General features: G+C 48.8%; 1 protein-coding gene across 2 annotated transcripts in view; it reads left to right on the top strand.

Annotated features, from left to right (window-relative positions):
* Positions 1-23,257, top strand: part of JAKMIP1 (janus kinase and microtubule interacting protein 1) — a 3,487,328-nt gene that overhangs the window by 880,661 nt on the left and 2,583,410 nt on the right. For both annotated transcript variants that reach the window (XM_069631978.1, XM_069631979.1), the window contains exon 5: positions 1,731-1,997. In XM_069631978.1, coding sequence (XP_069488079.1) covers positions 1,869-1,997 — 129 coding nt within the window. In that variant the 5' untranslated portion in view covers positions 1,731-1,868. The remainder of the gene's footprint in view (positions 1-1,730; positions 1,998-23,257) is intronic.

The raw sequence follows: 23,257 nt of genomic DNA, 5'->3' as shown, positions 1-23,257 counted from the left end.
GACTTTGCACTCGCTGGATGTAGCTAGAGTGCTGAAGTTCTACGTGGACCGAACGAAGTGTTTTCGGAAGACATCACAGCTGTTTGTGAACTTTGGACCTGTGAACCAAGGGAAGGCTCTCTCGAAGCATTCCATTTCCCGATGGCTCTCCGGCTGCATCATGCACTGTCATCGGTTGGCAAACCGACCGCTGCCCGGCCGTCCGAAAGTCCATTCGACCAGAGCGATTTCTGCTACCACGGCGTTCTTGTCTGGTGTGCCCCTGCTGGACATCTGCAGGGCTGCCACGTGGAGGTCGATGCACACCTTCACGAGATTCTACTGTGTCGACCGGATTCCAGGGAGGAGTCCAGAGTCGGCCAGGCAGTGCTGCGCAACCTGTTCGCTTAAAGTGAGCCTGGTGAGGAGGTAAGAGATGCTTAATGTTGAGTTTTATGTAATGCTTAATGTTGAGCCATGCCACCTCCCGTGGTTGTGCATGTGTGTACTGCTATGTATTCTTATATTCATGAGCATGTGAATCCATGCCAGACCCCATGCTGGAGAAGGAACAAGTTACTTACCTGTAACTGTTGTTCTCCAGCATGGGTCTGGCATGGATTCACATGCGAACCTTCCCTCCTTCCCCTCTGCGGCTCTTCACTTGGTCATACTGCCACTTCACGTGCTACCAAATCTGAGGATGGCTGCCAGGGGCGAGACTTTGGGGAGAGGGCAGTCATTGGCTGGGGGCAGTATGACCCAGAGACCAGTGATTGGTTACTACTAAGAAAGACAGATCAGAAACGAAACTGATACTGATTTTTTCTTTACCGAGGATTCCCAGCCTGACGACGGGGAATATTCATGAGCATGTGAATCCATGCCAGACCCATGCTGAAGAACAACAGTTACAGGTAAGTAACTTGTTCCATATTGTCGACGTGTCAATGGGGACTGAGGAGTGGCACCGGTGGGCGGAGTCGGGGGAGCGCATGCTCCCAGGGCTGCACCCCCGCTCACCTCTAAATCTAAATGTGGAAGAAGGTTTTTCTGTTGAAAAAGGTTCAGTCTCCCGTCCCTAGCGAGGGCGCCCATGCAATATGGAGGAAAGCCGACTAGTCACTACGGTGAGTAACTATTAATTTCTCTGTGCTGGATCCCTCGCTCTCTCTGCCCCGTGCCTTTGTCTCTCTGTGCTGAATCTCTACTGTCATGCTCCACCCGCACTCTATGCTGATTTCTCACACATTGTGTCCCATATTTTTGTGCGATCCCTCTCTGCATTCTCTTGTCCCATCTGTTTATCTGCTCCATCTTTATGTGTGTATCACGTGCCACACACAGCCATGCAAGAACCGTATCTGTGTACTGTTTCAGGAACCCTTCCAAAAACTAAGCACTGGCCACTCTATTTGGAGGGGCAAACTAAAACTAGCTATGGCCTGGTGTAAATGTGATATGGGGGTGTTTAATCATCATGTTATGTGGGTTTATTTGGTGCTGAAAAGGACTAGGTGTTGTGCACTGTACGTCGGGTATTTAATATTCTGTTTAGATGGCAGGTGTTTTGGCAGCCTGTGGGACTTGCATTGTTTTCTGAAGGATCGAATGTTACATTGTTTACAGCGCTTATCCAGGAGTCTATTTTAGATAACTTGCTACTTTAACAAAATATCATCACTTCTGACTGTCACCTTTAATTTTTCCTATTGAAGTAACATGTTTTTATCTTGGCTTTCTTTTTGCAGGGCACACCTGCAGAAAGTAATGGCAGGGGATTTTGCAGCGTATGGTGCCGACTTGAAAGATAGATGATGTGCTGATTCCAAAAAAGGGCCACTTAGTTACTGATTCGCTCTGGACTAAGACACATTATTAGTGGGAACATGTCCAAAAAGATCCGTACAAAGGCTGAACGGACTGAGTTGGAGGTAGAAGCTTTTCAAACAGCCAATGAAGAACTCCGGACCAAACTGACACATACTCAGATAGAAACACAACAAGAAAAAATGAAGGTGTGTATATTAAATGTATATATCATATTTTCCTTGGTTATTTCTTTTATCAGCAGCAGACCATTTAAACACATCATGAAGTAATCTCTTTGAGCAACCAGCCGTCTACTGATATACAATACATTTCATTAACGTTTGTAATCTTGACTGAGATGCGATCTGACCTTTCCCCAGATATGCTCAGTCACATATCGCTGGGCGCAAACTCAAGTTCTTGGTTGCCTCACATGCCGCTCTGCCAAAAACAAAAGGGAAAGCAACTTAATCCAGACACGTGTTTTCCACTGAATATACCAAAGTACTTACTATAGCCATTATTGTATTCCCTAATTCTATTTGCATCTATTTAGAACTATTTTATTTGTGTGTTTATGTGGGCTTGGCTTCTTTTTAATACATTTTTTTAAGTGACTTTTGATATCTTACTATCTGCATTGTGTGAAATAAATATACAAAGCCATGACTGATATTCTTAGTTTTGAAAGAATCACTGTAATCTTTTCAATTCACAAAATCTTTCTTGCTGTACAAATGGAACAGCCTTTTTTTGCTTTTCCGATTGCTCCGGCTTTAGGGTGGCTGCATGTATGCCTTGATGAGTGTCACAGCATATCTGCAGTTCACAGCTCAGTCATAGTCACCATGTTTATTAGGGATTTCTTTGCTATTTCGCATTGTGGAAAGAAGCATTTCCATAAAAAAAGCATTTTGTGCAGATATCTCTGTCAAGTACACATCTGGGCACTGCAGAGAGCAACTATTAACTAATATAACCGATGGGGGGTGCTGTTGCGCACATCTAAGATGGCCACCTAGTTCCAGAGCTCCGGCCCGTCTGAATCCTTAACCGCAACTATCCTGTATCGGGGCCGCCCGCGAAGCAAGGAAAACACACCAGCAGGTAGCTCATAATACAACAACCACCTAGAGACATGGAGCCATTTTAATGGCGTGGTGACCAGGCTCCTAAGCACAAATTCAGGACAATCCTTCAACCAAGGGTCACACCACGTTAGCCTGTTACCCCCTCTTGTCTTCCCCAAGTCAACAAGCCCCTAAGTACTTTTAACAAATAGGTACTAAGTCAAAATCACAATTTACACATCACAATTTTAATTTCATATAAATCACAAAACAATGTACAACTCTGAAAAACATCATTTTAAAATTGCAAAAATTCCTAAAAACCTTTTACAAAATTACTCATAAAAAAATGTTCATATATAAAACAACCTGTGTTGTGCTCAACCCTATGTCAACCTGCCTATACAAAACTAAATAATGTACAAAGGTGAACACTCTACCTCGAGAAACCAAATGGTCGGTAGCTACTAGGTTCCCTTTCACTAAAGGATACCACTGTACACGTAATTTATCTATTTAGTGTATTCCTACCCCCTTCAGTGCTACCCTGGGGTGGATTCCAATCCGATATATCGGAATAATTCGTATATTGTCACTCAATTACAATACACTTCTTTGCCCAACATGTTTCGTTCACCACAATTGTATTCAACCAGGTGTTAGAGAACTTCATCAGGGGGACCATCTGTACCCTTGAACAATATCTCTTCGCCTATGGTAGATTCAACACTTTTAAAACTCTTCAATATGCGTGATTAACTCTGCGTCACACAATTCATGACCTGGGGAAACACAATGAAGGAAAATAACAAGAGACAACAGTCAGTACCTTCTAATTTACTGTCATCCTACTTATGAGCAGGTAGCTCATAACCAGAGGTACAAGCTGTGGAAAATTGAGGCCGTTATGAACAGTCATTTTGGAATAACACTGTGCGGAAAATCCTGCGTGCCCTGACGACGGCGCGGGCCGCCCACGAGTTCCAGGGGGTTCCCCTGTGGAGCCGCTGGGGGAGGGGCCGTGACGCATTGCGAGAGCCGCACACCAAGTGAACCGTGCGGAGGGAGCGGAACACTGATAACATCGGATTGCAGGCACACAGAGATCCGCAACACCCCGCACGAACAGAGTAGTCAATGGACTACATGATCCCTGGACTAATTGGCCCAAGCGGTGGGGCGCCCTGCCAGTGACTTTATACGGCTACGAGCCGTTGAAACGCTGCGGCCGGGGACCCGCTGGGCGGCAGCTACATTGAATGGAGGCAGCCCTTCGGGACTACGGAGACTGTGTGGGACCACACACCGAGCCTTAAATGATCCTGCTGTGCGCCCGTCTCCGGCGGGGCTGACGGTCAAGCGGACAATCCCATCCCCATTGGCGACGGCTGAAGGGAAATGTAACAAAGCACTTCCCTACATAACGCATCTACATAACGCATCGGCTGATACGATCTGCAAGGCATGCAATACAAGTAAGTGCACGAGAGGAAGCACAAAGGAAGGGGGGAAATAAAAAGGAGGAAACAAAAAAAAACAGAAACAGGAGGATATTACTGCTTGACAACAATATAAGTGGGCAAGAGGGACGGAAAACGGAGACTCCTCAGTGGGACTGTGTGCCCAATCATTGGTCCGTGCTAGTAGTACCCACATTACCAGTAGGAAACCCCGATCTCGACCCTGCACTTGGCAGTAAAACCCATGCAGAGCAAATCGGGCTGGTATACGTGGCGGACAACGAACGCCACGACCCTAGGACGGTAAGGGGGGCTGCGCCACGACCACTGGGGAATCTCATCCTTAACCAACCGACAACCATAGGAACATTCATATGCCATATCACATATCCGGCTAAGAGGGAGGCCCGACCCTCGGAAACTTACCCACATCCTGACAGAACTACAACAAGCACTATGGTCACATACGTAGAGGGATACCATTTAGGGGAACGTAATCCACAGGGGGCAGTGTTGCACAAGACGCTAATTGCCGCCTGAGAGGAGGGCTCCCATCCATACCCATCCAGATTCAAGATCAATCCTTGCTGGGGCCACCAGGATGTCTGAAAACACCCATAACTGGTGGCAGAGGGTCTGCAGTACTGCTCGGGTCCAAGCTGCTCTGGTTACTGACACTGAGCAATACCCTGAGTATACGGCCACACCACAACCTCTGTCTTTTTTGGCAAGAACTGCAGTAGGGCATCTGCAAGAAACATTGGAAGCACGAAACCTCAGGAGCTGGCAGAGCCTATATAAGCACCTGGAGCCCGTCCTATCACCCTTCGAATTTGGACTTCAACACCGCCCTGGCACTTTCATTCCTCTTCGGCTGAACTTCACAAGCCCAATCTGGGCGGCAGGAGTGATCGTTATGAAGGTGCACAGACATTCTACACCTCATCTAAGGACAACGGATATATCACTATAGAGAACAAAGGGACGTGGGAGAACACAAGCCACTCGGCCCGACATATGGGCCGACACGAAAAGAAAGGGGTGGGCTCCAAGAAAAAGAGCCCAATGGACTCCTTTGCTAGCTCCCAACCCAGTGGGTCCACCACACCACCACCAAAGCCAATGGATAGCCAACTGGAACCCCCGATGGACGACAGAGTGGACCAATTAATGTCAATGGTTCAGAACGGCTTCCTTGCGGTCAATAGCAAACTGGACGATATTGGGGCAACAATCAGCTCCCTGAAGGCAAGGGTCGATAAGGAAAGCACACGCATCACTGAGGCTGAAAATAGGATCGGCACCAATGAGGACTCGATAATACAACACAGCCGTGACATCGCCCAACTGAACGGTGACCTCCAAAAAACCCTAAATAAATGCGAGGATCTTGAATCCCGATCCAGAAGGAATAACATCCGTCTGTTCGGAGTGGCCGAAACCTTTGGCAGGGGGTCCATGGAACGCCAAGTGGAGTCCCTCTTGAAAGACCTTCTGGGCCCTGACTCCTTTTCAGACCATTTCCTTGTGGAAGGTGCCCACCGTACTCTGGCACCTCCTCCCAGACCTGGAGCACCACCTTATACGATAATCGCCCGTCTCCTCAACTATAGGGACAGAGACGCTATCCTGAGGATGTCCGGGGAAAAAGGCACTCTACTCTACGAGAACAATAGGATACATATATATCCGGACTTTTCGACAAATGTGCAAACACTGAGAAGATCTTATGAACCAGTTAAGAAACAATTGAGACTACGTCAGATTCCCTATTGGCTCGTCTTTCCAGCAAAAATGAGGATTCAACATGGAGGCCGAGCTCATTTCTTTGAAAATCCCATGGAGGCCATGTCATATGTCAAAGCCCCTATCCCCCTGCCTGTCCGAGCCCGGGCCATAAATCAGAATTTGCCACCCCAGCTCGCAGAGTAACCGGATGACCCCGCCAGCTGACGGGCTTCCGTCCATGCCGCACTGGTATAAAGTCTAAGACCGAGGGCGGCGAGGTGGCCCTGATTGATACTACTTGTTTGAAGTAGGGCCGTGAGCCCCCCTGGGATGGCGGCCATGTGAGTACAGCTTACACCCCCAGGAGTTTTCCCAAGTTATGGCTCAAGGGATACATCATCGGGTTGGGGTTGATGATGCGGGTGGGGGTTGGTGGGCAAATCGGGAAAAGGTTATCCCTGGCGATATGCCAGGTCTGTTTGGGGAAGTTATAACGGTTAAATCAGAGAGCTGTTTTGTAGCGGGAAACCCGCACTACTTGAGAATGTGGCAATACAACAGGCACATGATCGACTCTAGGTACGCCTATGACACAGGCTAATAAAGGCTTAAACATTAAACTGCTATCCTGGAACATCCGAGGGCTTAACAACCCTTAAAGCAAGGAAGATTGCAGCATATATTGGGCGCCATAACCCCCATATTCTTTTTATACAAGAAACGCATGCATTGGGTGGTGTTAACACCAAGTTCCTGCCATGATGGGGCCCCTACAGATACCACACGGAATACTCAGCTCAATCTAGGGGAGCACTGACACTTATACATCCCAAGCAGATATCACTCTAGTAAGATAGACCCTCAGGGTAGATATGCACTGGTGTGGGGGGAGATAGCGGGGCGCCAAATAATACTGATAAACATGTATGGCCCCAACGTGGACGACCTGCAATTATACTGCACAATACTGGATATGCTGTCAACATCGGGGGAGGCACAAATAATCTGGGGTGGAGATTTTAACACAATACTCGACCATTCCCTAGATCGATCATCAACCACCCATAGGGCTCCTTCCAAAGCTGCACTGGTCGTGAAACAATTGATGGAACAGTCCGATATAACAGATGCATGGCGTATATTACACCCATATGAGAAGAAATGTACCTTCTACTCGTCCGTCCATGATTCCCATTCACGCATAGATTTCTGGCTTATTAGTTCGTCCTTGGCTGGAAGGGTTTCTGGCTGCGATATACACCCCCGCACCCTTTCAGATCACTCACCGATAACGCTCGACATTGACCTCTGGCTAGGAGATGGAGGATGCCCCCCACGATCCTGAGAGACCCCCATATCTGTGAAGCCCTACATACTGAGATCGGGGAATTTCTGGAACTGAATGAAGGTTCGGTGAGCACCTATGCTACCCTTTGGGAGGCTTTCAAGGTCTGGATCCGGGGAACCATACTGGGCAAGTCCACGGGTATGCTGAAGTCTGTGCGCAGGGAACTGGGTATAGCCGAAGCCAAAATAGACTTGTTACAAACTGAATATATCACCACACTTGATAAAGAAACCCTGTCGAACATTCACGTTACACTTAAGGAATTCAACGAGTTGGCCAATAGGGAAGTCCTATACATGTCTGCCCCAGCTAAGGCCCGCAGGTATGGGGAAAGCAATAAGGCGGGCAAATTCCTGGCTAATATGCTTAGAGGCGATAAACATCACAGTCCGATTGCCAGCATACAGACACTGGTTGGGGTAATGGCTAATAAAGAACAGGACATCAACTCCACATTTGTCGACTTCTACTCCTCTCTATACTCCAATCACGATGTAAAAACCAAGGAAGATACATTTAGATACCTGGATAACCTAGACCTCCCAACATTAACCCCAGAGACACGAAGCATACTGGACCAACCCATCACAGTCGAGGAACTTGTCGCAGCTATTCAATCCCTGTCCGGTGGTCGGGCCCCCGGGTCGGATGGCTTGGGCTCCGAATTATATAAGGAATTTCAGGACGAACTAGCCCCCTTATTATTGAAAGTGTGGGAGGAAGCTATGGAGCGGGGTGTCCTCCCGGAGTCAATGCGTGAAGCGATTATCACGGTCCTCCTGAAACCCTGTAGGCCGGCACAAGATATGGCCTCCTACAGACCCCTTTCTTTAATTAACACGGATGCGAAGATTTTCGCTAAAGTACTAGCCACCAGACTCCTGCTGTACATGCCAATCCTGGTACACCCGGACCAGGCTGGATTTATTCCAACGAGATCCACAGCCCTGAACTTAAGGCGTCTATTTGGCGTGATGGCACAGATTGATCCGACTGCAAGGGCAGCGGTTGTGGCATTAGACACCGAAAAGGCCTTCGATTCCGTCTCTTGGACATACCTCTTTCTGGTGCTCAAGCGCTTTGGTCTTGGTCACTACTTCATTAAATGTGTGCGACTATTGTATAGTCAGCCGTCTGCCAAAGTCCTAACCAATAATACTTTATCCCCCACATTCTTGCTACATAGGGTAACCAGACAGGGCTGTCCCTTCTCACCTATCCTTTTCGCACTTACTATAGAACCAATGGCTGAATATATTTGTAAGAACCACTCACATAGAGGCCTGAGGATGACCGGTCCCCCACAGATCCTATCGCTATACGCGGACGATACCCTACTGTATGTCTGGAACCCACAGGAAAATGTGCAACATATAATGTCAGACATACATGAGTTCTCGGATTATTCGGAATATAAAATCAACGTCCCGAAGTCCAAAATATTTCCTCTGACCCCGAACACTGGAGACCTATTGTTAGGGAGAATTCTCATGTTATGGCTAATTTCCCTTACCTATAGTCCCCCAGGAGCTTTGCTGGATTTGAAGGGTTTGTTTCTTTTTACCTGCTAAGAGTGAGACTCGTTTTCCCACTCTTAGGCATTTTTGCTATGTGTGTTCTAGGCTATTTTTGTGTTTAATGCCTATGGGATCTTTTCTCTCACCCATAGGAACCATCTTTATGCACAGGTGTCACACAGCACCCTGCGGGCCGTGACACAGGTGTGTCGTAGCGACCCCCAAACATAGACTCCATACCCTGGGACTGACTACTGTCTCCTAGGGCATGTAAAGTCCCCATTGACTTTACTAGTCGATTTTTATGAACTTAACCAGTACACCCCATCTTAATATGGAAGTACTGGAAGGGGTTAATAGTTTTTCCCCTATGTTCATTTTTCGAGAGGGTACCTTAAAGTCCCCCTCTACAAAGTTTCTGGCTGGTGGCAGTGGTTACTACCTTTTATATTCAACCGTGAATATTTCTCTATGGGATTTTCCCATTGTTCGAGGCTACAACTTTTTCTGACAGCCTCTAACATACCGCCGGTTTATTTTATTATTAACTTTACTCTGGTAGGTTTTATTTGCCAGAACTTTGATAAAACTTCTTTCTTGAGTCTTACTCCGTTTTCCTAACCCAGGTCGGGAATCCTTTGTTCGTCCTTTTGGCGGGCTTTTGCCAAGAAGCCCTCCTTTCGGCGCCACTGAGTCTGGGGGGGGTCTGTTGTTTGGGAGGGGGAGTAGAACCCCTGGACAGAGTTTCCACAGCAACTCAGGTCGCACTGTAACCTGATAGGCTGGAGGGTCTCCCGCCAAGATGACCACTCCACTGTGTGAGTGACAGCTAGGCTGTATGAATGGGTCTCTTTCTGCATAAAAGCAGGGTCCTGAGGACTGGAAGAGCAAGACGTCGCCACTGGAACTACGGAACCGAAGGGAAGAGAAGCCAGAGACATCTTCAGCATCTACACCACCGGTGGCCCTGCCAGATCGTCTCACCACTTTTCTTCCACACGACGAGAGGAGATCCTCAGCGAGAGAGCCTCCTTCCCTTGAGCTGATGGGGTCAATCAGTTCACTCATCACATCCTCGGACCTGCCTTGGTCGAATCGACAGTGCCCAGTACTTGGAGACCGGATAGCCAGGCAGCTATCGACCCGGACCGCGATTAAAAGGAGTGTACATTTTAAACTTCGTTTGGCAGCACCGGGGCTGGTTTCATCCCTGGGTAGTGCAGCGACTCGAACCTTCCTCCACGACGAGAGCCTCTCTTCCTCTGTGGGATCCCTCTACCTGCAGGAACTACCAGGAACAACCGCCCCGCAGGAGCCACTTCTCCACGTTTAAGGTACATTGTTCCGCCAGGCCGCCCTTTCTCCGTGGTAGCCCTAAAGGTTTTTGAAATCCTTTAACTACTTGTAGGGTCGGCCGCCCTCTCTCTTAACATTGTCTTTCGCCTTGCATCTACCTCTTCAAATGTTTTCTACTAAAGTCTTGAATGCAGCTACAAGAACATTTTTGCTCCTAAACTCTTGGTCCGGTACCAATGACTTTGGCTCAGGCCTATTGACTCTGGCTGATTTGTTAGATCTGCTCTCACTAGATTAGTTTTCAATGAGAAATGTGTTGCTGCACCTAAATCTTCTAAACCCCTCTTCCTTCCTACTGTTTGAACTTGTGGAGTGCCATTTTGCTCAGTTTTCACTCACTTCTCTTTCTGCTAATGTGTTACTGTGCATTACTTGTTCACAAAACTTCAGGGAAGTGTTGCTAGGGGGTGTCTGAAGATATTTCGGTTTTACTTGTACTTTCCCTCCCTTTCGTTGAATTGGTAGAGTGCCATTTGTAGTTGGTTTTCACTGTGCCGTTTTGCTCAGTTTTCACTATACCGCAAACTTGTCTACAATTGAATAGGGAGTTGTATATGCTTTTCTTTTGACTAAACCCAACTTACTTTATTAACTGTGATCTGTGTGTTGACTTAGAAGTGTATAAAATAAATATATATTCTCTTTTTAATACAAAACTTTGGTCAGTGTTTCCTTGCTCCATAGTACTGTACTACCTATTGTGTCAACCCTGAATACTGCTCATCTCCCTCTTGAGATAAGTCTGACTGCTCAGCCACAGCTACCAACTAAATCTTTGTGGTACAGACTGATACCAAAGGGGATTTATTGCTCTCATCTGTAGTCCTAATCTGGGGTAGTGCTCCCTAAGGGAACTGCCCTAGAGTCTGCCTAACACCTATCCGAGATAAGGGGGTTTAAGTCCGCTCCCACTCAGGTACGCTATTTGGAAATCATGGCAACCATGGACAAACAAATGCTATACACACAAAATCACGGTGAACTATTGCTAAAACTGACGACCAAGTTCCAGTTGTGGGCTAATCTTCCATTGTCCATATACGGCCGAATGGCACTACTTAAAGTGGTGGTCCTGCCTAAACTTCTATACTATTTCAATAACATCCCGATTTGGCACGGTAGACCCTTTTTTACAAAACTCAAGTCACTCACATCCTCCTTTATCTGGAATGGGAAGACGGCTAGGCTGGGTTGGGCTAAGATGGTGGAACCATATGTACAGGGCGGTATTGCGGCCCCAGACTTTGAACTGTATTATTTAGCTGCACAGGCACAATTTGCGAAACATTGGTTTGACCCTGAGAACACCGCCCCACATGTACTCCTTGAAAAACACGCTGCCCGCCCCAACGATATACGTTCCGTTATTTTCAACTCCACCTACAAGGACACCTGCCAATTTGACCTGGTACGTGCCACCACTCACGCCTGGTCCAGGATCTATAAAAGGATCGGCCTGGAGACTCCTTACGATCCGGAGGTTCCCTTGTGGAATTTCCCTGGCATCTCCCCAACCTTTGACAGGGCCCTCCAGCAATCATGGGACCCCAACAGGCTCTTCAGGATGCAAGACATGTTCCCTGATGGCACTTTCTGTGAACTTACAGACTGTGTCGATGCGGTGGGAGGGTGTCAGCTTAAACGCTTTCAGTTCCACCGAATGAGGGCTGCTTTCGTTACTAGATGGCCAACTTTTCCACTGGAACCCCAGACGCATGAATGTATTAGAGCTATGGTATCTACAGATGGTCATGGAAAGGGGGTCTCGACTCTATACTCCCTGGTGCAGACACACTCCTTTTCACGCAACACAATTAAAGAGACCTGGGAACGCGACACGGGCACCCTGATTGACGACATCAGATGGTCCTGTTACTGTCAATTTACCAAATCTGTATCAATGACCTCTGGCTTCCGGCTGATACAATTTAAAATCCTTAATCAATTGCACTACGCCCCTGCTAAACTAGTCAAAATTGTAGAAAACTGTGCAGGGTCTTGTCCAAAATGTAATGCCCCTAACGCTGGAACATATCATATGTATTGGTCTTGTCCCTTAATTGTGGAATTCTGGCGGAAGGTGGCGGGACTTCTCGAGGAAATAACGGCAATCCCGGCGACCCTGACCCCTTGAAGTATTAGTTTGGGGACATCCGTAAAGTGAAGGAAACCACAAGACGACTGTTTAATATTTCATGTATTGTTGCCAAACGATGCATCCTGAAATGTTGGAAATCCGCAACTGCACCAACTCAAGCTAACTTCCTGAAAGACTTATGTATGGTAAAGGATGATGAGGAACTCTTTACATTGTCGGTCCAGACATCTTGTCGCCCCAAGGATATATGGACACTTTTGTGCCTATATTTATGTAATTTAATGCCTGACGTTGATGTAACACCCACACCATCGCCTTGATTTGCGATATTTGCCTGCTTGATATGTGTATATGGACAACAGAACTATGTTTTTAGCCACAACACAATGTTTATGTAAATGGTCTTGCTATGAAGCTGCTCTTAATAAATAAAAGTTTTTTTTTTAAAATTAAAAAAACGAATATAACCGATTTTGTTTGTTTACTCTGTAGCCAACCTCCAAATGCGAATAGTTGGCATCTATATATGTTTTTGAATATGTTCTGTACTTAACATTCCTAGCTGTATCTGGCAGAGAGCAGTTGTGGAAACCTTCCCTTCTTGAAGGTATTTAAAGTCGACAGTTTAAAATCAAACCTAATTTTTCTGTTTCAGATATCTATTTCCAAGCCACTCATATCTCTGTCCCTATCACATCCTAGTTTCTGTAATACGATTGCAACTGGAGACCATATACCTTTGTGTCCAGCATCCATGTTAAAGATGGTTCTATTCTAATACATGTACTCATACATCCCATCCCCTTTCCTCCATCCTTGTGGGCGTCCCCCCAACACGGGGACAGTACCGGAACCTTTGGCAGCAAAAAAATTAAGCTTCCCCTTTAAATTTATTATAGTGCGCAGGGGTGCATCCTCGGGCATGGGAACGCTCAGCTGAGGCCTAGCGGTCCGGCACCTCACCTCAATCCCTTTTCCTGCACAGACAGTGTCCCGTCCTCAGACCCGAACATGTTGGGGCCCGAACACCGCTGGGACTCATGTGCTGCCTGTAGAGCTCTCAATCAAAGGGCATTGAAGAATTGTTTGTCGTGGTGGATGGAGATCTTCCAAACTTCCCCACCTCACCACCTTAAGGACTTTGTCCCTGGGACCTCTCGTCAAGGCAAGGTAGGCCCTTTGTTCAGTATGACACCACAGCATGGCGACTCGTTCCCCGGGGTTTCCATGGATCGGGGTTCCTCGGATTCAGGTTCTGGCAGGCCTGAAGCCCCTAATGCTACTGGTTTCCAAGCCGAGGGGCCCAGGGGCTCTTCTGGCGGTCTGGGGACAGACCTGAGGCCTTGCAGGCTACTGGCTCCCGAGCTGAGGGGCTCAGGTGCCCTACCAGATTGTCCTCGGAAGGACGATCAGGTTTGTCCTCTTCTTCTACCCAGGGGGTAAGGGATCACTGAGTGCCACCTCCAAGAGTTGTTCCTCGGCTAGATCCAGCACGGCTGCCGGCACAGGTGCCTAGGGGTCCCAGCCTACCGGTGCCCACTCCTTGGCTGTCATCCAGGGCGTTATGACTATTAGCCCTCCGGCTGAGGGCTCAGCACCTTCCAGAGGTATCTCTGAGGTCGGTCGACTCTCTGCTTCTGGTGCAAGATCCAAGCTGTATCCGCTCGTGTCTGAGGCCTCTCTTGGCTCAGGGCCTTTGCGCCCTCCCTCCCAAGGTGTGGTGCAAGGCTTCAAAATGGCAGAGTGGCACGTGGCACAGCCTGCCAGGCAGGTGGCCATCTTGGATCCGGCTCTGGGCCCGCCAGTGCTTTCTCCCATCGAGTGGGCGTTGCAGGATGATTCCAGCCCCCTTCCTTCTGGAAGCGGCAGCGGATCCTAGGGTGAAGGGTTTTGGCCCCCTCAGGGGAACATCTACCCATCACAGCTATACGGCTACACGCACCAGGCGCCTCTGCGCTTTGACCAAGAGCGGAGGCCCAGTGCCTCGGAGAGCAGTGGCCCTAGGGACCTGGCGGCTAGTGAGGACTGGTTCTTCGAATGCTTCCTCCTGCTCATGCGTTCCCCTCAGATAGATGAAGGGGCTCCTGGAGGGCATTGTGAGGAAGGTCATCCCCAGGTATCGCTACTCCCGGCCCCCTCCCCTGGGTACTCCTCCTGTTCCTCCTGCGCTCCCGGTCCCAGTGCCGGCCCATCCTCCAGTTTAGGCCCCAATGGTTGTTCTGACCACCCCCCCCAACCTCCTCATGTACAACCAACGCCTCTGACTCAACAGCCGTTGGACTCGTCTGCGGCTCCGGACCTGGGGGGGACTCTGCAGGCACCTGCGGCCCAGTGCCCGGATTCCACCAGTCTGTAAAAAAAGGGGGGGGGACGAGGACCACGATGATGACAATGACATCCAGGACGATTGACTCTCATGTCCGCCTTCGGGGCCTGGCAGAGTTCTTGGGGGTCCCTCTTCCAGAGGAGGTCCCTCTGGAGTCAGGCTTGCTAGCAGAGGTCTTGGGCAAACACACCACGATCCGGTCTGGCATTCCCCTACAGAAGGATGTCCTGCAAGTGGCGCAGAAGGTCTGGGAGAAGCCCAGGGCCAAAGCCTAGATGAACAAGAAGTTGGACAGCAGGCTTAGGTTGCGGATGGGGTGCCAATCCTCCTGGTGACTGCAGCCTCGTTATATTCTAAACCATCTTCTTCGTCGTCTTCCGCCACTGGAGCCGCCTCCAGTTGCCTCTCCAAGGAGGACAAGGTCCTTGAGTCCTTGGGAAAGCACTGTTACTCCATCTCAGGGCTACATATGTGGCAGGCCAACGCGGATGTGTTCTTGGCTGCAGCTAACTAGAAGCTGTAGCAGGATCTTGGAGAATTTCTGCCCGATCTCCCGTCAGACAAGCAAGCCTCCTTCAAGGCTGGTCTGGCGGATGCTCGGGCCAGGTCGAGATGAGAAGGATGGTGTGGATGCCCACCACAAAGTTTTCATCTGATGTGCAGGAGCGAATCCTGGATCTGCCCTTTGAGGGCGTGGACCTTTTTCATTCGTCCACTGATGAAGAATTAGCAAAGAAGAAAACCTCCACTCAAACTGCCAAGTCCTTGGCCATCCTGACAAAACCAGGTCAGAAATCCTTCCCTCAATCGCAGGGTATGACCGAGTTCAAACCCCATGCTTTCTCCGGCTTCAAGGGTTTCCGAGACCGTAGTAGATAGAGGCCTGACAGGTCGCCCAGTGATTAACAGAAGGAAGCAGCAGAGGACACTTTTTTTCTGCTCTCCCTCTTCTGCCCCCACCTCTGACAGCAAGAAGCAGTGACGTTGGGGTCGGGGAACACAGCTCCCCTGTGGGGGACCGTTTGGCTCTGTGCCAGGACACCTCAAAGCGTTGTTTCTGCAACCCGTGGATCCTATCCGTAGTATCCACGGGCTTCAGTCTTCCTCTTCCTTTGCCTCTGCCATCCTCTCCTCTTCGTCAGATCGGGTCTCCGGCTCTTTTACGGGAGGACCTTTCGCTCTTGGAGATGCAGGCAATAGAACCGGTTCCTCTTTCAGACACGAGCTTCAGGCACTATTCCAATATTTTTACGGTACCCAGAAACAACCAGGCTGACCTGAGGGTTGTCCTGAATCTGTCATTTCTAAATCAATGCTTCAAGATGATTACTCCCGCGCACATAGCCGAGTCTCTATATGCAGGGGATTGGATGTGTTCCCTGGACTTAAATGATGCGTACCTCCATGTACTCATACATCAGACTTTCTGCGGTACACGATTATGTCATTGTTAGGAAAGATTTCTCTTTACTGCACCTTTCCTTGCATCTTTATGGAACCCCCAAACTTTTTGCTTTTTTTTTTTAATCTGACCTGTACTTTTTACAGTGCAGTGAAGCTTCAAGCTTCACTGCAATGGCTTTTGCTCACATGTCATGGGGAAACTGACATGTTCTTCAGGCTGTCAGTACTGGGAAACCTTGTTTCCCTTAGTCGTGTTACTATGTTACTACTTTTTGTTACTTTGTATCACTTGTGGTAACTTTTATCATTGTGCAACGCAGCTTACACTGCAGTACAACGGGGTACACTTTTTTGTTTTGCCCTAGACTAACACTCAGAGGATTTTTGGTTACTCTAGGTGTGCTAAAAGGATAAGCTGGTGGGAGCATGGACTTTTCCCCACTTTTGGGGACTTTTCGTTTTAGCCTTGCCGCATTTACCACGTTTGGCTACTAACTAAGTCTACTAGTCAAACATGGCCGTGCCACGAGATTTTTTGCTTGTCCTTTTGCCATCTTGTTCTTTAACCTTCTTCCTGGCCTGAGAGGCCATGAAAATCCTTATAAGGACTTCCAGTGCCTGGGAAAGCAGAAGAGTTTGGCGGGCCACTGGAGGGCTGTGTGTGTTTGCTGGCAGGATGTGGGCTGGCACTGTCTGGTCCCAATCCACAAAATGGTTTCAGTGTGTCTCAGTGGTGTGCATGAATGTTCCCGCCAGTGGTTCTGACTGGACCACTGCTGGTGTGTGTGTGTGTGTGTGTGTGGGCTAGCCCTGTCATTGGCTAGTGATGACAGCAGCTCTTACCTGGCTTTTTGGATTAAGAAGAGCACTCCTACACCCATTCTTCAGAGATTCTGGAGAAACCTGAAGGAACCAAGAATCCTATACAGCTGTGAGACCTACGAAGAAACTGGAGACCCGCCAGAAGAAGGCTTGGCTACCAACTTCTGCTGCTGTCCTGGAGGAGCCCTGTCTTGTTGAAGATCTTTAGCAGTCCTGGGAAGGAGCTGCGAACGTTGGAGTGGAGAGAACATCTATTACTGAGGTCTGCTTGGTGCCCTGCAGCGAAGAGCCTTCGGAAGTGCCCCGGGACCGTCCTGTGGCTGACCAGCTCTGATTTTGGGCTATCGTGCTACCGGCATCACTGTTCTGAGTTTTGTCCTGCAACTTGGGGAGCCTCAGCTGGCCCTACTAGACTAACCTCTGTGAGATTTCAGCGTCCTAGTGTCAAGGGGACCCGAGATAGGAGGGAAAGATCAACCGCAACAGTTGCGTGCCTTTGCATTGCCGTGTTGCAGTGACCACCGTCCGAAAACGGTTACCTGACCCAAGTCCAGTCCTGAGAGTGGTCCTGCTTTTGCTGCATTCTTTCATCGAGAGTCCTTGCAACAGTGAAATACACCAACCGGAGATCCGCTAGAACCTGCAATCTCTGGGAATTGAGGACTGCATCTTTCGGCTGCAAAAGCAACCTCTGAGCCTCTTCCTTTAGCTTGCCAAGTCTGGGGAAGAATAGGAGTACGGTGGGTAAGTTACAGAGCTTCTTACAGAGCTTCTTACCTACCGCTATGCTCCCCATTATAAGTCAATGGGCTTATAATAATCCTTTATTCTAACACTTTAGGCTTTGCCATTGCTTGCTTGCTCAAGACTTCTGAAAGTTGGGGCTACTACTTTTAGCTAGTTTAACTAGTACATATTGAGTTTAAGGGTTTCTTATATATCAACTTCTTATGCCCAGCGACTTATTTCCTGGTTCTCTGTCAGTTATGTGCTGCCCTTCTGAGAGAAATCAGAGAGAAATTGCAACAAACCAACTGAAAAAACATGTGGAAGACATGAAGTTACTGCATGAACAACAATCAGGTTTCCGGGCCTCTCATAGCACCGAATCTGCCATGCTGGACCTTCAGACACACATGTTGGACATGATAGACAAAGGTAAAACAGGTATTCTCATGCTGCTGGACTTAAGCGCTGGCTTTGACTTGGTGGACTAGATCGGAGCGCTAGAGTACATTGGGGTGACAATTTCTCTAAGGCTGCCCCCATTTTATATGGAGTCCCGCAGGGAGCAAGACTGTCACCTTTACTGTTTAATCTATATTTGAGAAGCCTCTGTGAACTCCTCGAACACATCGGCATATTCTTCACGAATTACGCCGATGACACGCAGCTCATTTTTTAACTCAAGGGCGATTATATCACTGACAGTGCAAAAATTGCAGAGGTATATCAGGTTATAGATCATTGGATGCAGCATCATTGGATCTGCTTAAACAATACCAAAACCGAACTGATGATCTTCAGAACGCGACAGGCCAGATCGAAGTTGGGGATGGAATACAAGACCTTTACCATCAAAGAGGCCATCATCCCGGTGATGCTGCACGTTAAAACTCTCGGGATGATGGTGGAAGCTTTGGTGGGTTCTGAGGTACAGATAAGCTACCTGCAGAAAAACAACGCCTACTATCAGCGCCTTTTGAGAGAGATAAGACCCTTCATCAATGAAGTTAACTCTGCGACAATTGCTAGTGCCATCATCTTGTCGCGTCTTGACTACGGCAATGCCTTACTGCTGGGATCAACGAAGAGGGAAATCCAAAAGTGCCAAGTCATGGAAAATGATGCAGTTCGTATAGTTAAGAACATTAAAAACAGAGAACATGTATCAATAGGGAGAATTGACCTCCATTGGTTAAGAGTAGAGGACAGAGTTAACTTTAAGGCCATGAAAATAATCCATAGATGCTTATACGGAGAGGCCCCGAGCTGCTTTAAAAAACATTTCTCATTCTATATACCCTGAAGATGATTAAGATCAGCCGACAGGGGCACCTTGAATATACTGTGTGCCAATCGTGCATTCGGGCGAGGCAAGTCCTTTCCGGTGAAAGCAGCAAAATATTGGAATAAAATTCTGATGGTACTACGGCAAGAAGTGAACTACCTGAGGTTCAGGAAATCGCTTAAAACCTTCTTGTTCCAATGAGTAGAGTATACTCTTTTTCTCCAGCATTGGATCTTTCATGGATTCACATGCTTAGAATATTCCCCGTCGTCAGACTGGGAACCCTCGGTACACATATATAGTCGTTTCCTATAGGAAAAAACTTCCGACACTTGTGTGTCCTATCCACATCTACGTCCTCTCCGGGGCCGCCAACGCATGCCCCGTTGGACGTAATGGTATAAAAGCCCCGCCCCCGCGGGTCCCGTCAGATTTCAACCGTCTCCAAAGATAGTGGGATCTCCTCGCGTAGTCTCTACTTTCTAGGCTATTGTTGAAATTACTCGCACAAGCTCCTGTGAAGTTTTTTGGTTTTATCAGAATGTCGGGCAAACCTCTCTTTCGCCCGTGTGCTACGTGCGGATTGAAGAAGGTTTACGAGGGGGACGGCCATCTCGATTGAATTTATTGCCTCCACCCTCACCATTCAGCAGACCAGTGTGAAATATGCAAATGTTTTTCCCAGAAAACCCTGAAAGATCGGAGTCGGCGGCTGGTATCGTGGTTAAATGACGGGGCGGGAGCATACCCTCAGTCGGAGGTTGGCTCCGTGCGCAGCGTGGCCTCGGCGAAAACATCGGGGGCCCCTCGCCGCTCAACCTCGTCGGAACCGCCGGCGAAGAAGACTCGACCGGCGGAAAAGGATGTTCCACGAAGCCACTCTTCCAAGGACTCTTCAAAAGAATCTTCAAAAAAGACATCATCATCTTCGTCGAAAAAACAAGGAAAGGAAAGGCCAAAATCCTCCTCGGGCGATCCTCATAGATCTGCCATGAGTAGAGAATCGCATAAACGCAGGGAGAGCGCTGTTAAGCCGGGACCGCCTAAGCCACCTGCAGGCCCACCGTCGACGACGACGAACCAGTCAGTGTCCTCACTGCCGCTGATGCAGTTGGTTTCCCCCGTCATCAACCCAATGACGACGACGGCGACGATGTCCTCGTCGACCGAAGTTCTGGCCTGGAGACCAGAAGTTTTTGATCTGGGGTTACCGGACACATTGCTGCAGGAACAGGCAGTGTCGATTTCCTCGAAAGAAGACGACGGCTTCAGGATTGCGGGCCCGGAAGTCCTTGGCCTGCGAGCCAAGTCGCCATCAGGAGCAACCTGCTCTCAGGTGTTTACCCAACTTCCAAGCTCTCAATCGGCCATGTCCATGGAGGTCCTGTCCTCCTTACGCTCGCTGCTGAAATCGCTGGATGAAAGGCTTCCACCTGTACCGTCGACGCCCCCCGTCGACGAGCCCGGCCCGTCACACCGCCCAACCAGAACGATCGGAGTTCCGGTGACTCCAGTAGTCCAGGAGGAGGGTGAGCTTTCAGACTCTTTATCTGACCGTGGTTCAGCATCGGATATCTCCCTGTCTCCATCTAGGGATCCATCCTGGGTTTCGGATGTGGAACTGGAAACACCAAAGAGCCCCACTCACCCGTCGCCACCGGACGATATTGGCGCTTTTCATTCAATGATGGAAAAGGCGTGCAAGGAGTTTGGCCTGGTCCAGCAGGAGGAGAAGGACTGCTTTCTTTTCGACCATATGGGTAAGAATAGACGTTCAATATTCTCGATACCCATTTTAGATCATGTCTGGAAAGAAGGTGTTCAAACCATGCGTCACCCGTTTTCTGAACCGGCCGTCAAAGGCCGCATTGAAAAGAAATTTAAAGTGCCAGACTCTACCCCGAAGTGTCTTTCGGCCCAACCTACACCTGATTCAGTGGTGTCGGCAGCGGCGACGAGGAAAGCGAAGGCCCAACATAAATGCTCTACCCCTCCGGATAATGAGGCAAGGTGCCAAGACGTGTTTGGTAAGAAGGTTCTTTCCGTGGGTGCTGCAGCTGTGAAAGCAGCCAACTCTCTGGCTATCGTGGCCAGGTACGACAGGGAGATGTGGCACAGACTAGCCCCTATTCTGGACCACCTCCCGGAGGAACATAGAAGATCGGCGATGTCTCTGGTACGAGAAGGCGAAAAGGCGTCGAATCATGCAATTAACATAGCGGTGGACCTGGCAGATTCTGGCTTTAAGCAGATAAACAACAGAGTTGTTCTAAGACGCCAGGCTTGGCTAAAGTGCACCAACTTCAGGCCCGAGGTGCAGTATAAAGTATTGGACATGCCCTTCGAAGGTGATCTTCTTTTCGGAGAAAAGGTGGACGAGGCCTTGAAGGGCATGAAGGAGGACTCGGATACGGCACGTTCGTTGGGTTCTCTTCAGAGTGGTAAACACTTTCGATCCTTTCTCCCCTTTAGAGGAGCATCTGGCAACTCAAGATTTTCTGCAACCAGGGATAGATCCTTTAGCAGATCGGCATACCCTTCCCAAGGATATAGGCGCGCCTCTCAAAACTCAAGCCGGCGCAGAAACTTCCAGTCATCCAAGAGACGACCGACTTATTCGTTGTCGACGAACAAACAGAAAGACCAGCAATGACGGGAAGCGCACCGTTCTGGGAGGAAGAGTGTCAAGCTGTGTCAAAGAATGGGAAAACATCACAACAGATCGGTGGGTTTTGGACACAGTGAGGTACGGACATTCTCTACTATTCAAATGCAAACCTCCAATATGTCCACCGATGCATCTACCCCAACCACATCTGAACATTTTGCTGCAGGAAGTAGCACTTATGTTAGAAAAAGGTGCCATAGAGTTAGTCCCTGCATCGCAGAAAGGCCAAGGGGTATACAGTGTTTTGTGGTAAAAAAGCCGAACGGAAAATGGCGTCCCATTCTCGACCTGCGCGACCTCAACAAGACCTTACAGAGTCAGAAATTCAAAATGCTTACACTGCAGGAAGTGATCAGGTCCGTCCAAGTGGGGGATTTTTTGGCGTCTCTAGATCTACAGGACGCGTACTTCCACATTCCTATGTGTCAAAAACACAGGAAGTTTCTGAGGTTCATGGTAGGTCAGACACACTACCAATTCGCAGTGCTTCCGTTTGGTCTCAAATCCTCCCCAAGAACGTTCACAAAATGTTTGGCACCCGTGGCAGCCTGGCTGCGAAAGAAAGGGCATCATGTATACTCGTACCTCGACGACTGGCTTGTGAGGGGATCCTCCTCGGCGTCGACCAACGACAGCGTACAGGCCACCTTACAGCTTCTGCAACGACTGGGGTTCGCAGTGAACTTCGAAAAGTCCTCTCTAAGGCCTTCAAGCAACTTAAAGTTCTTGGGAGCTCAATTCGAAACCCAGTCGGGAATGGTGAAACGTTCCCTAGACAGAACGTCAAAGATCAATCAACTGACGAGTCAACTTCGCTTACAGGGCACACTTTCAGTGATGAAGTATGTGGCGATCCTAGGTTCCATGGCTTCTTGCATCCACTTAGTAGCCAACTGTCGATTGTTCATGAGGCCTCTACAGGAGTTCCTGGCGGACAGATGGAAGCAGGCCACGGGCCGGTGGTCAGACAGGATTACCATCGACGACGATGGTATCATCCGAGCCCTCCAGTGGTGGAAAAGCGTTCACAACCTGGACAGAGGGGTTCCTCTACAAGAACCAGAATTTCAGAATACCATCATCACGGACGCATCCCTGACGGGCTGGGGAGCACACATGGACAGCCACCAAACCCAGGGCAGATGGTCTCCGACCGAATCACGCCTACATATCAATTTGTTGGAACTGAGGGCGGTGAGATGGGCCTTGAAATCATTCCTCCCACATATCAAGGGGTCGAGAGTAAGAGTGCTGACAGACAACACGACAGCCATGTTCTACTTGATAAAACAAGGCGGCACGAGATCCAGGACCCTTTCTGTGGAGGCTCAAAAGGTGTGGCATTGGGCTTTGAAACACAACATTTCTCCAGCATGGGGTCTGGCATGGATTCACATGCTCATGAATATTCCCCGTCGTCAGGCTGGGAATCCTCGGTAAAGAAAAAACCAGTATCAGTTTCGTTTCTGATCTGTCTTTCGTAGTAATAACCAATCACTGGTCTCTGCGTCATACTGACCACAGCCAATGACTGCCCTCTACCTAAGCACCGCCTCTGGCAGCCATCTTCAGATTTTTACCGCACGTTCATGTGTTGGGATCCTCGTGCTATTGCTCTCGAGCGTTAGTGCTATTTTTTCGCGCTTTTTCACAAAAAC

This window comes from Ambystoma mexicanum, chromosome 6q (assembly GCF_040938575.1).
Source record: "Ambystoma mexicanum isolate Mex_15411 chromosome 6q, UKY_AmexF1_1, whole genome shotgun sequence".
Taxonomy (NCBI): domain Eukaryota; kingdom Metazoa; phylum Chordata; class Amphibia; order Caudata; family Ambystomatidae; genus Ambystoma; species Ambystoma mexicanum.
Note: the sequence above shows the minus strand (reverse complement) of the source record. Positions and strands in the feature narration are given on the sequence as shown.